General features: G+C 34.1%; 1 protein-coding gene and 2 long non-coding RNA genes across 5 annotated transcripts; 2 read left to right on the top strand and 1 right to left on the bottom strand.

Annotated features, from left to right (window-relative positions):
• The first annotated feature begins 8,878 nt into the window (after positions 1-8,878).
• On the top strand, positions 8,879-12,696 carry LOC104212929 (uncharacterized). Its single transcript, XR_707478.2, has 3 exons — positions 8,879-9,027; positions 9,818-9,975; positions 12,362-12,696. It is a non-coding gene; the product is annotated as an uncharacterized lncRNA (long non-coding RNA).
• A 208-nt stretch (positions 12,697-12,904) lies between these two features.
• On the bottom strand, positions 12,905-17,435 carry LOC104212931 (uncharacterized). 3 transcript variants are annotated; one of them, XR_707481.2, is made up of 4 exons: positions 17,364-17,435; positions 16,732-16,841; positions 16,345-16,449; positions 12,905-13,383 (listed from the first exon to the last, which is right to left on the bottom strand). It is a non-coding gene; the product is annotated as an uncharacterized lncRNA (long non-coding RNA). The 3 variants fall into 3 exon arrangements; XR_707480.2 differs by lacking the exon at positions 17,364-17,435 and having other exon boundaries at positions 16,732-17,357; XR_011406150.1 differs by lacking the exons at positions 12,905-13,383; positions 17,364-17,435 and having other exon boundaries at positions 16,044-16,449; positions 16,732-17,357.
• On the top strand, positions 13,410-15,963 carry LOC104212930 (flavanone 3-dioxygenase 3-like). Its single transcript, XM_070170953.1, is given in 5 exon segments — positions 13,410-13,636; positions 13,836-14,040; positions 14,043-14,105; positions 14,262-14,509; positions 15,062-15,963. Coding segments are annotated over 5 exon segments (1,152 nt in total). The 5' UTR covers positions 13,410-13,574; the 3' UTR covers positions 15,636-15,963.
• Positions 17,436-17,838: the final 403 nt, after the last annotated feature.

The raw sequence follows: 17,838 nt of genomic DNA on the forward strand, positions 1-17,838 counted from the left end.
TGTATTCATATATTTTTTTTAATTAATATAATTTACGTATTCAGATGTATATATGTATTTAAATTGCTCTGCTTTTATTGTATTAATCGGCTCGAAAAAATATTCAGCATATTTTCTCTGAAGATTGCTATATTTTTGGAGTATTTTTCGGTTGAGAATGTTTTCTATAACTGAAAATACAAATTTTGTGTGTTATAATTGAGCTTGTTGAGTTATATTTGGAGTCTATTATGTTAATTGATTCACTTTTCATTTAAAACAACTGAATAGATCATGAATTGCGCTATTTACGTTACTGTATTCATAAATACATATCGTGAATACAGTTGAATACAATAATATGTCTAGTTGTAATCCCTTATTTCACACCGTGAATACAATCGAATACAATAATCTGTCTAACTGTAATCCCCTATTAAATGCTACTGTATTCATGAAAATATAGCTATAAGAAGTAATATAGTAAATGACAGTTACAACTAGCTAATAACTACTAAAATATAGTGATTTCTCAAAATTTCCCTTTTAAGTAAATTGGTTAAATAGCTACTGAAGCCCAATAAACAAGTACACCCTCTTATTATTTTATACATTATTAAAGTATGTAAGGGTTTGGAAAAGTTTCTTCCTCACTCTAGTTGGCCGCCGATATTCACCGGAGCATGAAGCTCCAAAATCCCCCCATCTTTTTTAATCTTAAAAAACTGAAAGAACCCTTGTTCCTTCTGTTTCACCATTGACGTCTTTGTCTTTTTGACATTGGAGCATAAAACTCCTTTGTTCTACCACTAAAGAGAGGAATATAATTGTTTTGGTAGATATTTTCCTCTCCATACTATAGACATTCTTGGAGCACCAAACTCAAAAAGAATTATTTGTCTACGACAGTAACTCGCCGGAAGCCATAACTTTTTCCGACAGTGGTTCAACGGGAAGCCATAGCTTCTAATCAATGCTCTTTTGGAGACGATTGTCAATCTGTGGCGGAGACGAACGTCACCAGCAGCCATCGGCCGTTAGCCTTGGGCAATATTTTACAGCGGTGTTACGGGTGGGTCACAGATCGATTATAATTTTAAGGAAATCATTTTTCCTTCTTTTTTTGATCGATCAGTTTTAATCTATATCTATACTATATTAAAAGCACGAAGTCAATTAGCAAAATATCTTCCTCTTTTTTACCCTTTTAAAATAAAATTTACACTAGACAAAATAATCACATAATTATTTTCTAATATTTAACACTTTGAAATCAATTAAAACATTGTTCATTAGAATTTTCCTTATTTGATTTGTCACGTTAGAAGTCCTAATAATTAGGACACAAAAATCAAATAAGATTTACTTTCTATAAATTATTTACCTTTTAAATTAATGAGCTTTATTCTACTTTAGTTCTGAATTGAGAATTTTGCTTCTCTAAGTATTTGTTCATTTTTTTATATTTTATTTGATATTAAATTTTATGTTAAATATCTTTCCCAATAACAACAAAAAATATTTTTGAAGTACAAAAGTATAGAAAGCAAGTTTCTTTTCCTGTAAGAACAACGATGCTAAAACATTGTGTAATTTTTGTTTTCTTACCAATTTTGCCTCTTTATTTCCCTTTCAAATGAAAGTAATTGGTACCTTAAAATTTTAATTAGTAAGTTTTTATTTAGCAACTAAATATATCTATTTTATTTGGTTTAAATGATAAAATTTCAGTCTAAACGTCAATGAATTTATTTGAAAAAGAAGAAATATACAGTTAAAATAAATATATTATTTTGCTTAATACTTTTTCTTTCACAAAAAATAATGGAGCTTTCAGCAAGTATATTTACATATTTTTCTTCCCAAAAAAATACACAGTTGAAATAAATAGTTATTGCATGTAAAGGAAAAATAAAAATAAAGTATACAATTGCAACTTCATTATTTTGGTTGTACATATTTTATAAGGCAAAAAAATAATGGAGCTCTAACCAACTTTTTTTTACTAATTTGACTCGAAAATAAAAATATACAATTAAAATAAATAGTCATTTGTCTAATGAAAAATAACAAGAAATACATTATTGGTAGTCCATTATTTTGGATAAAAAAAATTTATTTGGCTAAAATGAAGGAGTCTCAGTTAAGATTTATTACAAATTTGACCCCAAAAAAGAAATACACGATTGAATCATGGCAATTGTTTCCAAATAAAAAATTTAAAAATGTAAAATTAAATGGGAATAAGATATGCATTGTATATTAAGAACAAGCAAGAAGAAATACACAATTCATACCAATAAATATTGTATATGACTATGTGATAATGACGAAAAATACCCGATCTGAAAATTAATTATTTTTTTCCACTCTTACTCGCCTAAATGAGAGTGTCAATGCTCTTTGTTCGGGTGAGTAACTAAGACTACGAACAAGTTAGGTGTGTAACTAATAATATGTGTCAAAATTAAAATTTTCTTAACATAAACTTCAACTTTTGCTCATAATTAATATATCCTTTCAAATCTATTAACATTAAGAAATTCCATGATAGGGGTCGTTTGGTACCGGGATAAAGTGAGGTACTAAATTTATACTATGCTTGGTTGGTGGTATAAATTTATCCCAGAATATATTTATACTAACAATCAAACATAGTATAAACTTTGTCCTATATTTAATCCTTGATATTCCATCTTATTCCATATTATCCCATCAAACTTGGTATTATTTTATCTCACCTCTCACCTGGGATAAATTAGTGTAGGGATTATAAACCCAGGACTATAATACGTGTATAATTTAGTTCGCGTACCAGACGACCCTTACTTCCGTAAAAAGAAATTTTCAAATGTACAGTTATGTACTAGGACAGAGAAAGAAAGTCACTTACAAAACTAAGGAAGAGCGGATTAATTAAAGCATAAGAATTGAATCCAATACATTTGCAATAGCATTTTTTAATCTTTTGAAAATAATTATTGTTGTATTTCTTATTGGTTAAGGAAATAAAATAATTGCATTTTGGTCGTGAGAAAAAAAACTGTCTTTTATCAGTTTTTTTGAATGAGAAGATTAAGGACTTATAAATGGAGTTTCTTACTTTATTGAATTAGCTAAATAGGATCAATAATCATCATTTTTAGAAACTTACACTTTTGTTAACATTAATTTTAAACTCAAACAAAAAATTTAATATAATATTTATTTAATGTTTCAATGTTTTTATTTATTGAGATAAAATACACGTGCAACGCACGTACCCTAAGACTAGTTACAAAGAAGTGATTAACACCAGATTTAACGAAAAATCATTCTGATTTTCTCAGAATCAGTGTTCAAACCTTAACACACTGATTTAAACATGTAACGACCCAGCCAGACATTTGATAGTTTGATGATAGGCTATAATTACGTATTTTAGTTGATTATTACACTCTAATTTACTGCACTTTAGTTGAGTTTACGCTTTAATCGCTTGTGTTTTGCACTAATTGTGTGGTTTATGGCTTGTAGGAGTGATTCCGAGCTATATAGATATTATGGAATGAATTCAAGTGATTTGGAGCTTTGAAGTGTGAGTAAAAGCCCAAGGAATTAAGCCGGGATCGTAATCGGGGATCAACGGATGATAGAGCAACGAAACGAAGAATCGAGTACGCATATTGCGCACTGTCTAGCAAATACACATAACTTTTTGCTCAGAACTCCATTTTGGGCTATATAATATATGGTTGGAAAGCTAACTCAAAGTGCTACAACTTTCATGTTTTATGTTTTTCCAAATTCCAAACGGAACAGGGTGAAAAATGCGGTCGAAATCGCGACCGCAGACCTGAACACGGATCGAGGCAGTGCACTGGGAAAATACCGCCCCCGGACCGCGACTGCGAGCGTCCAGACCTGAAAAATTATCCTTTTTCGCATATGAGAAGGTATAATTATTTGGGTCCGACCCTACATGGTACATATACATGGAAAAATGGTATTTTGAGGAAGTTGGACATACTTTTGACACATATTCGACCTAAGGAGGCAATGACACAATAGGAGCAAGGCGAGGAATTCTTCTACGAGTTTTTCCTTCCTATTCCTATTTTTTCATTGTTGGTTATGAATTTTAGTATTGTAGTTTTACATACTATTATGAATAGCTAATTTGTTATCTAGGGTTTTGATAGAACCTTTTGTAGGATATATTCTTGTTATGTTTTTATATAATTGAGTCGTTGGATTTCTCTACTTGTTCAACTACGTGTTTATTGTTGTTGATTGAATGGTCATCGATTGACTGTGCATATTTATTATGTGTTACTTGAGAAAGGATACATATTTAGGTGGTTGTTGAACAACGTCACTCCTAACGTATGTGAGAAATTAATACAGCAGGTTTAAAGGTAGGTTTAGAAATAACAAAGCCTTGACGTGGTCATAATGAGCGGTTAGATAAAGCCAACTAGCGCAGTTCGAAAGAATATGCATAGTAAATTATTGTAGTTGCTCGAGAGAGAATTACGGCATCTAAAGTGCTCACTGATCGTAGAGAATACATAGGCGAAATTGTTGAAAACATAGCGGGAAGGATTCTAATATTTGGGGAAATCTTAACTCTAGACCTCCTTAGTTTTCTCTCAAATTTTATCATTGTTAGTTGATAATTTTACTGCTTTATAATAGTGTTAGTTAATTAGTTAGAAATAAATATTATAATCTCTATAATTAGAAAATTGTTTGGACTTGTGGTTCTTAGCAATATTGAACAACTGCAGCTAAGCCTTACTTCTCTGTGGGATTTGACTTCAGACTTTTAGACCGAATTATAATTGCAGCGATCGATTATCCTTTTTAGGACTAGAGTTGGGCGTGACCAGAGTTGTACCCTCGTTCATCCATTTACTGCTTATTTTTTGCTTATTAGTTACTATGTGACTTGTCGGGGTATTTGTTTCAGTTCCGGGATGTTTCGAAATGAGTTGAGACATTTAGTCTCAAGGTAGAAAGCTTAAGTTGAAAAGGTTGATCAGATATTGACTTATGTGTAAGCGACTCCGAAATAGAGTTTTGATGGTTATATTAACTTTGTTGGGTGATTTTGCACTTAGGAGTGTGTTCGGATAGTGATTTGGATGTCCGTAGTTGAATTAGGCTTGAGATGACGAAAGTTGAAAAATTAGAAGCTTTGGATATTTAGAAGTTTGACCGAGAGTTGACTTTGTGGCTACCGGGCTTGGATTGGGGTTCCGGGAGTTGGAGTAGGTCTGTTGTGTCATTTGTGACTTATGTGCAAAATTTGAGGTCAATCGGGCTTGATTTGATATATTTTGATGTCAAATGTAGAAGTTGGAAGTCCATAAGTTCATTAGGCTTGAGTGTTATTTGATGTAATTTGACACTTCGACCGAGTTCGTATGATTTTTTGGACTTGTTGGTATGTTCGGACGGGGTCCCGAGGGCCTCGAGTGTAATTTGAATCAAGTTCGGCTTCATTTTGGACTTTGTTGGATTGCTGATATCTGTGTATCTAGTTTTCACTTTCGCGATCGCGAAGAGTCGTTGCTGGCAGGTGGTAATTTATTCTTCGTGTTTGCGATATTAGGCCAGCGGTCGTGAAGCTTTGAGATTCTCAGGTCACACGGATGCGAGAAGATTCACGCGTTTGCGTAGAGGAGTGGTCAGTTGGAGCATCAGGCTTTAAGCCTACGTGATCGTGTAATTGTGCACGTGTTCGCGAAGAGTCAGGTCGGGTAAGCACCGCATTTGCGGTAGTGTCTTCACATTCGTGTATACTATTTTGGAGGCTGTGATTATTTGTTCTTTGAGATCACGATGCAGGTCCCGCAATCGCGATGCATAACATTTGGGAAGAAACTTAAATATTTCAAAACTAGGGTTTGAATTCATATCACAAATTTGATTTTGGGAGCTCGGTTAGAGGCGATTCTTGGAGAGATTTTCAAGGGAGTGATTGGGGTAAGTGATTCTTACTTAGTTTTGGTTAAATTCCATATTTATGTCTTTGATTTCATCATTTAATTAGTGATTTGAGTTGGAAAATTGGGAAAAAATGGAGGAAAGTTCTTAGGCCGAATTTTGGTATCGGATTTGAGTAACTTTAGTATGGGTGGACTCGTGGTTCAATGGGTGTTCGAATTTTGTGACTTTTATCGGATTTCGAGACATGGTCCCGGGGTTCGACTTTTGGGTTGGCTTTTTGCCTTTTGATTAAGAACTTAGAAATTTCACATGGAATTGATTCCTTTAGCTCGTTTGATTGTATCGTATTGTTTGTGGCTAGATTTGAGGCATTCAGAGGCCGTTTCATGAGGCAAGGGCATGTTGGAGTAGAGTTTTGCACTGTTTGAGATAAGTAACAGTTCTAAACTTGGTTCTGAGGGTATGAAACCCCAAATTTACGTGTTATGTGATTGGTATTGAGGTGACGCACATGCTAGGTGATGGGCATGTGGGCGTGCACCGTAGGAATTGTGACTCGGTCAATTCCATGGAACTGTATAGTTGAATAATCATGTTGTATTCGTATATTCTCCATATGTTAGAGAAATTGAGCTGCAAGTCATGTTAGAAATCATGCTTAGGCTATATGTTGGTACTGTTGGGACCTACAGAGGTCACATTACATTTTGAATTAATTACTTAATTTGAAATCACACACTCAGTCACATCTATTATTTGCATATCATATCTCAGTTTCTACTGTCATCCATTTATACATTATATCATCATTGTTTGGACTGATTATCATGATTCTTGTGAGCTCGAGAGACTGGAGAGATTGATGACTGAGTGAGACTGAGCACATGATTGTGAGGATATTATGGGATTTGGCTGCACGCCACAGCATGTTTATTTTATTCATGCCATGATTGGCTTATTATAGCACTTGGGATGGAATTGCCCCTCCAGATTCTGCACATCCACATTGAGTGGAGGTACCTACCGAGTGCGAGTGCCGAGCGTGAGCGTCGAGTGATTGGGAGGATTGAGTGGCCGTGAGGATGGAGTGAATGGGATGACTTAATGACTGATTCTCTGAGAGTATGCATATGATTTCATTTCTTTCTTTATATTTTAGTTCGCATATATAACTGTCATGTAGATACGGAGCTGTACCATATCTTGTTTAAATTGAAGTTGACATGATTTACCTGTTTGGGCTTTAAATGTTAAATTTGAAAGCATGTCTACATTTTCGTACTGTAATCTTGTAGTTGGACTGCACCTGTTAAGCTCGTCACTACTTTTAGTCCAATTGTTAGACTTGTTACTTACTGAGTTGGTTGCACTCACGCTACACCCTGCACTTCCTGCGCAGATCTGTATGTTTTCAAATACGGTGGATGCCGATTCTGAGAGTCGTACAATATTTCAGAGATCTTTTTGAGGTAGCTGCTTTGGCGTCAGCAAACCTTGACTCTCCTCCCCTATCCTTCAATTTTATTTATTCAGTTTCAGTTTCTTAGACAGTGATTCAGACTCTATATTGGTATAAATGCTCATGTACTTAGTGACACCCTGGTTTTGGGAAAAATATATGTATTGAGTTGTGATATTCTATTCCGTTTTATGAGACTTCTATTTATTTAAACTGTTTTGTTATATTTCAAAGTTGAAAGTGTTGAAAATGTCTGGGTAGTCGGCTTGCCTAGTACCATGATAAGCGCCATCACGACATGTTAGATTTTGGGTCGTGACAAAAAACTTATTTAAAAATAGTGTAACAAAATTATTTTATTCATTCCAATTGCAAACAACAAAACAGAAACGCTTATTTGTTTCACCAAAAAGACAGAACAAATCTATTATTTTTCGGACTAGAAAGCTAGTATGTGGCTCTAATACCAATGTAGGAACGCGATAAACTAAACACATTAATTTGGCGTGTAAATTATAAAACAAGAACTTATTTGTTTTTCGTGAAGCGGAAGCGGAACAGAATGAACCACGACTGGAATCACTGATCGATGGTGGTTGTCACATTATGACAGAGCAACCCCCTAAATCACAATCTAAACTCTCGTCTGGATTGAGAGAGAGAAAGAGCGCGGGGAAAAATACTGCTCAGGGTATATTTTAATGTACACTATAAGTGTACTTACAAAGGGAATACTAGAGTTAACTAATAACCTTATTGGGTCTTAAAGCACCCCTTATGGGTGGACCCAAAATTTCCTACACAAATTTACACTTTTAATAGCTTTTTTGCATCAATTTAATCATTCTTTTTTATTAATTAATTTTTTCTTGCTACACTTGGATATTTTGGATATTTTCTGCAAAGTTGGAGGGATAATCTTATTCAATTTGATCAGCAGTAAAATCCTTCCAATTTTTTGAGCTCAAAATCAATATCATAAAGGTATAAAATTAAGTTACAAAGAATGTGGAACAATTACATTATTACTATATATAAGTAGAAAGAGGTGCACGAACACAACAATAGTCCATTGTACATAATGTTGTATTAATTGTACTATAGACCTGGACACATTTTATTGGTTTTTGAATTCTTTTGTCCTTCTTCCGTCAACACGTGTGCTGCTACTCTATTTTAAGTAAACCACGTGCAGCACTTTATATGCAAAATAATATTATTTGGGTCTCTTGGATCACACTCTCTTAATGACGCCTCTGTCTTTCTCTGTTTCCGCTATTCTTTTCTCTATCCTTCCCTATTCGCTCTCTCCTCTCTGTATCTCCATGCAGATAACCCCCAATTTTTCCAGAAAATATCAAATCAAAGCAGAGAAAGCCAATCAAAATTCTAAACTCCGGCACTATTCAGAAGCGACAAAGGGATGTGCAATTTCAGTTGAAAAAGGAGACTATTCACTGTATTAACTTTGAAGATGCTGAATTACTGATAACTCTGTGCATAATTTTGCTTTTTTTTTTCTTCTCTTTTTCCTCTCTCTCTCTCTTTTAAGTCAAAGTGAATATAGACATATAAATCATCTAATTATGAATCTATACTCTTTTTCTAGGATGAATCTCAGAGATGTCTTGATTCAGTCAGCATTTTATGGTTCGGTAAGAGCTTGTTCTTCCTTTAGTATGCATGTGGATTTTTTTCAAAAATCATGTGTATATGCTGTTTTTTTGTTGGTTCGTCGTTTTCTATTGCCATATATAATTAATTTTTTGGCATAAAGAAAGGTGAATAACGTTTTTTTTAGTTAGAAGAAAGGTGGGGACCTGAAGGAAAACTTGGGTTATTACCTGAATATATCCTAGAATTATCTAATGAGTTCACAGCTTGACCGCTCCTTTGTATTCTTTTTTGTGTTATAGTGGAAACATTGCCTAAATGATTTGAATTAAGATAAAAGAAAAAAAATTGTAGACACATTAGATTTGCTAACTCAATTGATTCTAATTAGAAATTTCTAAGATGAAGCTTTTTTCACATTCTGTTTTTCATTCAATTGATATTTAATATTATTTTATTAGTTCCTTATCGTTTCATATGTAACTTAGGCATTTTTGCAAGTCAATCTTGTGATTGATCTTGTCTATATTAAAAACGTAAAATATCTCGAGTTAATTTAGTGTCTTTCTTTCTCCTTTTGTTCTTTTCTGCACAATATGTGTCCTATCCTTTTTTATGAAGGTGCAATTCAGGAAATACTGCATTTACTTAGTTGGACATTTCTCACCAAGGTATACATGATTATTCAGTATGAAGAAACTTCTACATATTGGATTAGAAATTTATATTTTCTTGCATAATAGATCATTTCTGCTCTGTTAGCCTTATATATCTTTATGAATTTGAGATGTATAACACATATACATATATTTTATTGAAGAAAATTTACAGGTATCAAAACATCATGGCAAAGGAAATAACATTAATCAAGTAACACCAGCTACACCTGATTGGACATGCAAAATTCAAAGTTCTGGACAGAAGTTGAGAACGAGAAAGTCTTGAGAGAAAGATGAAATTTCAGAATCTTGTTTTTGCAAGATGAATAGGTAATTTTATTTATCTTCTATGTATACAATCAACTTTGTTTAACTAAGCTTAAATAGTTATCCTTTCAGTCCAATGATGCAGTTTTTTGTCAATCGGTTTTTTAAGTACATAAAAATTAGAGATTCTGGTTTCACTGAAAAGATATGATTCTTGAGAATATAATGATACTTTGGTGAGTGTTTTTCTTTTAAATCAGTTATATATGCTATATCTGACACTGGCGCTTATGACATAGTCTTCCATAATCTATACTCTTGAGATGACTCCAACTTCCTTCTAATTCTTTGTAAATGCAACTTCCAAAGCACTTTCCAGATATTAATAAGTTAGATTCAAGATCGATATGTGGACAAGCTCTTTTCAAGTACTGGTTAATGCATACAAATAGCTGAATTTTCATCTTGATTACCATTTCAATTCTCAGAGTTATAACATTAGTGACAACCTCTAAGGTAGTCAAATCTTCTGCTTTCTCTTTTTGAAAATAGCAGTTGGTAGAAAGTCACAGTTGGTTCTTCAATTTTCTTTACTTCTAACCAAGCATCTTGCTCACTCTTAATTTTGTAGATGTTCAGTTTCGTGCTCCTATTCTTTATGTCATTCTGAAAAAATAAAAAGCTTAGAGTTTTTAACCAATTCTCATTGCCTTCTGATTTATAACAGAAGCTTTTGCCTTTATAGCTGAATATATTCTGCAGTAGTTTTGTTAAACTGGTTTCTATATTCTTAATCATATACGTTTTCCCTCATCTATGTCTCCTCAAGTTCCTATATTTTACTCTTCAGTATCTTTGCATCACCATTTAAGTAATTAAGTCACCTAATGCTTCTGTAGACCACTAACTTAACATACTACCAAGTATAAAAATGACAACAGAGAACTACACGGAAAAAAGGCTTAGCTACCTGCTAAAAGCCTGATAATTTGTGGAAAATCGATGTTAGCGAAGGAACATATGCCTGTAATGCATCCTTGAAAGGATTACATGAATACACAATCATTTTATAGCCAAGGTATATAGACATGATCAAACAAGTCTTGGATGAGTTATAATTTAGGGAATACATTTAATCAATGTTCTCAAGCACAGAAACATGTGAAGGGGGGAGGGGGAAGAGAGTTGATCGAAAAAAGAAAGCAAGATTGATCACGTTATGGTAATAGTCCTATAGCTTTGATCTGTATCTCATAATTTCACCCATATTTATTGATTTTTCTCTGAATGCTATGTCTCTAACTGCAGAATTTCGTACCTTGTCTTTGAATTCTAATTTAGACTCTGGGGGTTGAGCAAAACGTTTTAGAGGATATTTATATACTAATCAGGTGAAAAAAGTCACTAAGTCAAGAAAGTGCTAAATTCTCCACTGAATCTCATTGTGATCATCAGGTTTTAGATTATTTAAGCGATCTGATGCATGAACATGCAGAGTATCAACTTTTGGTGATCTTAGCCTACTCTATTATATGTTTTCTTGTGTGATTTGCCTCTCATGTGCTGGATACCTGCAACATTAGTCCAATACATTTATACAAAAGGGCTGAAAACATCTTGGGTATATCGAGCTATTAAAAGATTTCCTCATTGTGTATATCGAGCTATACAGATACTTCCTCATTGTAGAAGAATTCTAACTTTGTTGTCACTTTCATTTCTTTTCTAACAGTAGAGCTTCTTTGTTTCCGAAAACTTCCCAAATAGATCGCTCTTTCTTATGGAATTTTTTCAAGAAGGAAGCATCATTTCTCTTAAAGAACTGCAAACTACAGTCTTACGGCAAAGACCGGAATTCATCATTAAATTACAAATATTTTACTTCTCAGAAGAAAAGTTCCTTAACAACCAAATGAAGTTACTTTTTCATGATTTCTGTTTTTTTCATCCATAAGCACCATTTTATCATCTTTCTTCGATGGTGTTTATACGGTATGGTTCTCTTAAATATAGTTTAAAAAAAATATGCATTCCACTTCGCCACTTTGTAGGTTTTGACTGAATAAGGTTTTTCATTAAGGGCAAATTCAAGTAACCAACAACATTCCTACTTTTCATGGAACCATTAGGCCAAAAAATCTTAATCTAGGCTTATTTATGACATGTTGAGGAAAGTAGTGGTAGAAACTGGAGGGGTAGAAAAAGCTTTTGATTTTCTTTTCTATTTATACATTTCAACTTCTTTAGACCTGATTTCTACAATTAGTAGATGGATGGAAACTGTTATTACTTGAATGCTTCTTATATGCTTCCCTTTTCACATTGCAGTTTTCATTAGTTGTACTGCTTCTTACACACTTTCCGTTTTACATAATATTTTTCTATATCTTTTTTTGTTAATACATTCTTTCAGACATAATAATCTCTTACTTTAACTTCGTCATAACAGGTCATTATGTTGTAAATGTGAGAACTAAAGAGACGCACTAATTCAACATTTTTTTTCATTTGGAGTTGGAGTTAGATGTTGAGTGGCAACACCATCAAAAGGACTGTAAATATTTGATCTGCAATGTCAGTTGTCCCTTTGATATTTTAGGAACATCTATTATAGACTTTTGATGAAGTACTTATTCTTCAGCTCTACGTGTAGTGCTTAATTACCATAATTTTCTCCTACATGGTATGAGTTCCCATAAGCTATGATTTTCTTCACATACAAGCCAACCTTGATCAAAATCTAACATGTTGGGCCGTGCTTAGCACGGGCTTCCCCTTCTAGTATATGATATATGTATTCAAATGAATATGTCCACTATCCATATTAAATGCTTCCATCAGCAGTATTTCCTTTCGAAAGAAATAGTTAAGCAGCCGCCTTTTGAACTCGGAATCCGGATAACCGAACCTAGTTTTACTGAAAAAAGGCTGCGGATTTGACTGTCGCAAAAAAAACGCAAAAATTCAGGATCCAACGCTGTTATTACACGGAGCAGCTTACCATAGAATAGTTGTACCAAATAAATAATTTGGTTACAACATCCACAAATTAAAGTAACAATACATATCATTTAACGTTTGATTAAGTGATAAAATTTAACCCAAGTTAAATAACTTCATATGCAGGACACATGTCCCGTTCATTTGTTACAAACACCCGAATGCGAATAAATTTTATCGAGTAGATATGCAAACTCAAAAAAGCTTCAAGTTGTCTCTTCTATTTTGAAACAAAGCCATAGTATTCTGCTTCGTAAGCATCCATCAATAGATCAGTTGAAAAATTCCAAAATCTTGAAAATGACAGCAACCATGATATCAGTACTGCAAAACAAGGGTCTTGATACATGCAGCAGCCTTTTTTTGTGTTACGTAGGTATAAAGGTGAATAATGTCTTATTTGTAGATGAACATGGACAAGACCCTTGAGCCAAAACGCGCAGCTGTTCCGTGGATGGACACCCTGAATTCCTGTAGTAAAACAGAGTCAACATTAAACGCGCAACATGTATACAATTAAATGAACCATAGTTAATGCATATATATAATATCTCGATAGTATTATGTTAAGTAGATGCTCGGGAATTCGGGACCTCCTCTTGGAGCCAATCCATATCCACACGGATAATCCAAGTGAGGTGGTGGAGGAAGAGTCATGATTCATGACTTATGCAGAAGCTTCAACCATGGATGTATATATGCGTGCACATTTAGTATTGGGAAGGTGATATCTTTAAGTGGATACTTCAATTTGTAAATTAATGGTATTAGGTCACTCACCTTGGCTAGGATTCATTTGTTCTGTTTTCAATTCAAGCATATCTAAACCGTCACAATAAGCAGCTAGCACAAGTGTAAATACCCATGAGTACGTCTACATTTATATATGTTAATATACCATTCATTCTTGTATACAATTTCAGCAATAATCCATATTTTGCCTATAGCTTTGGGATGGGCGACGATAATGAAAGCTCAAGCTCATTTCCAATTGGGGAAACTGCACAAGAGAAGGGGCTATCCTATGTCCCAAAGTGTTACATGATGCCACCTTCACAACGGCCTAGTTTGAAGTCCGAGTTTGCAAATGTCCCAATGGTTGATTTGGCTGGTATGAATGATGATAATCCCCTACAAGATCAATAATCATCCAAGACATTGCTAATGCTTGTCGCCGCAATGGTTTCTTTCACGTAAGTATTAAGATGTTGTAACAGATAAATTGTCCTATTTTTCTGGTTACTAGCTAATCCCTCATTTTATGGACGGTTACTTGTTTGTAACATGTCAGCGTACAGAAGTTAAAAGTCATTTGCAATTAATGTTTCTGCTTATTTCCTTATTTGAAGGTTATCAACCACGGAATATCCCAGGCTATACTAGATGGAGCACTTTCAGCCGCCTTTGGTTTCTTCGACCTGGCTACTGAGGACAAAGAAAAAATTATGTCGAATGATGTGTACAAGCCTGTTCGATATGGCACGAGTTTGAAGGATGGTGAAGACAAGGTTCAATTCTGGAGGGTCTTCCTCAAGCACTATGCAAATCCTCTTATTGATTGGATTAAACTGTGGCCTGAAAATCCACCAGACTACAGGTATATATACCTCGTCAACTTATTCGTACTCAAATTGTGTAAATATCACTTTAGTTGCATGTTAGTCATTCATTGTTACATGGAGTATCTAGGGACTGGTGATTTCAGGATTTAAATTTGATGCATAGTCAACTAGGCTGCACGTGGCTCATGTATGTTTATAAATTTCAAATGTCAGCATTTAGTTGTTTGCGATTATATTTATTTCTAATATAGTACTTAATTTCAGCTGATATATTTGAACTTAGTTTAAGCTGACTTTCCAAATATAGAAAATTTAAAATTGAGATTGTCTATTCTCATTGTTTTTATTCCTCTCCCCCCCCCCCCCCCATTTATCCACTTTGTTGGAGCTATTGCTCCTTTGATGACTCAAACCCACGATCCCAGGATTGTAGTTGGGGGTGCTGACCATTTGGGTAACCCCTCTTGTCGGATTATCTACTCTCCTAGACATCAGATGTATGTACATTAATGGACTTGGTTAATAAGCATTGTACCCCTTACATTTTCAAAACAATTTAAGGAATAACTCTGGATGTTGAATGACAGGGAAAAGATGGGGAAATATACAGAGGAAGTACAAAAGTTAGCCATTAAGATCATGGGCATAATCACTGAAGGCCTAGGACTTGGTCCAACATATCTAAGCCAAAATTTTCAAGATGGAGTGAATGTAATTGCTGTCAATTGTTATCCTCCATGTCCACAACCAGGCCTTGCACTTGGTCTCCCCCCACATTCAGATTACAGTATCCTAACCATTGTCCTTCAAAGCTCAGCAGGATTAGAAATTTTAGATACACAAAATAATGAATGGAGGGCAGTTCAAGATCTTCAGGGTACATTACAAGTCCATGTAGGTGACCATCTTGAAGTACTAAGTAATGGCTTGTATAAAAGTGTGGTACACAGAGTTACTTTAAACTCTCAAAAGACAAGAATTTCAGTTTCTAGTTTGCATAGTTTGGGAATGGATGAGAAGATGGAGACAGCTAAAGAGTTAGAGGATGAAGAATATCCAAAGAGGTATAAAGAAAGCAGCTTCTCAGATTTTCTCAAATTTCTGCATGAGAATGATATTGGACAAGGGAGTAGCTTCCTCATGACGCTCAAGAACAACTAGTATCTTGGATTGAAGAGGTCTTGGACTAGTAAAAAACAGAGCAATGGTTTGTATAATGAGTTTAATTAGTTTTTCTTTCACTAGTTTGGCTTTAAGTTCCTTGACTCTATATCAAGATCATCTTTGTTTGTTTGTTTTAGCTTTTTCCGAAACCTGAGAAGCTGCTTTCTTTAAACCACAATGACATTGGTGCGAGTTTAATGTGAGTCCAATTCCCGCTGCTATCCTTTCTACCATGTTATGAGTGCGCGCGCATGCGCAAGAAACCCAACATAATTGACTGAATTACTTTTGGCAATGAATTCAATATCACAATACACTAGTGAGCAAGGTATATTATATGATTGTATCTCAAATCATATATCTGTCTATTACCATTTTTGTATATCAACAGCACAAAGCGGTCTGCTGAAGGCCATGTACACTTTTTACCTTTGCTTTTTATTCACTAACAATCTTTACAACTGAAAATGGTAGTATATGCTTATTTCTCCTTTTTATTATGGTGGAGAATAAGCACAATGACTACAATTATTGTTTTTCAAAGTTTTTTCATATTGCCAGAATGTTTTACTCATCTTATTAGTTGGACTTTTCCCCCCCACAATTTTAAGCATGCTAATCTAACTAAGGTCATCATATACACATATTTCATCAAAAAGATATAAAGTCCTTGGGGAAAGTAAGCTTCCCTCTGAATTTCTAGTACCTTCTCCTTCATTTTCTTGAATTCCTTGTTGATTCAACCGTGGATAATCAAGAATTACGGTATGCCTGATACCTCCGCTGCTTGAGTGAACAACTAAATATAGAACTGCACAACACCAAATCAGTGTTATTCAACAAAGGAATAAGAGAAAAGGTAAGAGAATGACACGAAAATCAAGTCATCTGACTCTCTGTTTAAATTTTGCCATTAGCAGTTCCGAAACTTGCCTTTGTTGCTAACTTGATGTCATTAGAGAAATCACTTCAATGACTCTTCATATTAACATCGTTTAAGGCCCTAATTTGTAGTTTTTAATTAAAATAGAACCAAGCCTGCCTTTTCTTTTTTTAATTTTTGAGGCTACTTGTTTAGCCTTTTCGAACTCACCAAATGCTTTAGGATATGCAACCGTTTGGAGGTTTTCTTCACACTTGTAACTGAAAATTTGAGAGTTGGATGCAACCCAAATGTCTTTAGCCCAAAGTATCTTGCTAGAACTGCATTATAATTAGGCATTCATATAACAATTAAAAATTTGAAGAAATTAACATGATGCCTACAATTTAAAAATTTATAACGCAGTGCTAGCAGGATAAAAACGGCAGACGGCAGAGATCCGAGAGCAATGAAGTTTAGGGCTTTTGAGTGGTAGAGAAGTTTATCAAGCAGTAATGTTGACGCCTGAAAACCTATCTCTTAAACGCGGGTATTTATAGGAAAAATTTAGGGTAAGGGTGTTGAATTTGAAATTCAAAGAGGAACTAAATAAAAAGAGAGAAAGAACGGGCGGGGGGGGGGGGGAGGGAGTTTCGGATTAATTCAGAGTCACGAGTCTGTCTGACTCTTGGGCGAATAATAGGAAAGCTTTCTTCTGCAGAGATTCAAAGGAGGAGAAAAAGATAAAACTTGCACTATAGAGGAAAGAAGTATTCGTTTGAGATGAATCAATCTCTGCACAAATCTGAAAAAGTATTTTGGATCTTTATATTATCTGTCTTGGAATTCAAACGATTCATTACCATGTGACAGAATCCCAAAGCTATGGGAAAGAGGGTGGGATTTTTCATCAAAAAGGGAGGGTCATATTTCTGGTCAAAGAGAAAGTAAGACCGAGTTCTTTACCAAGATTAGGGGTGTTTATAAAAATTCGAAAACCGAACCAAACTAAATCGACCAAAAAAATCGATACTTTTTGGTTTGGTTTGGTTTTGGTTTTGAAATTTAAAAATTGATCAAATTTGGTTTTAATTAAAAAAAATCGAACCAAACCGAATATAGGAGTAACTACTTTAAATTTATTATTCCACCTATATATATGTATACTTTTATACAAAGTTTTAAAATTTTTATAGTAAATATTAAATCGTTTGCATATTTAGTACAGTTCTTTACCTTTACATTTTAGTTTAATTGGTAGTTTCTTTTGTTAAGTGTAAGAATCTATTTCATGTTAAAAATAATATATTTTTAATTGAGTCCTTATATTATTCATCA

Source organism: Nicotiana sylvestris, chromosome 3 (assembly GCF_000393655.2).
Source record: "Nicotiana sylvestris chromosome 3, ASM39365v2, whole genome shotgun sequence".
Lineage (NCBI taxonomy): Eukaryota > Viridiplantae > Streptophyta > Magnoliopsida > Solanales > Solanaceae > Nicotiana > Nicotiana sylvestris.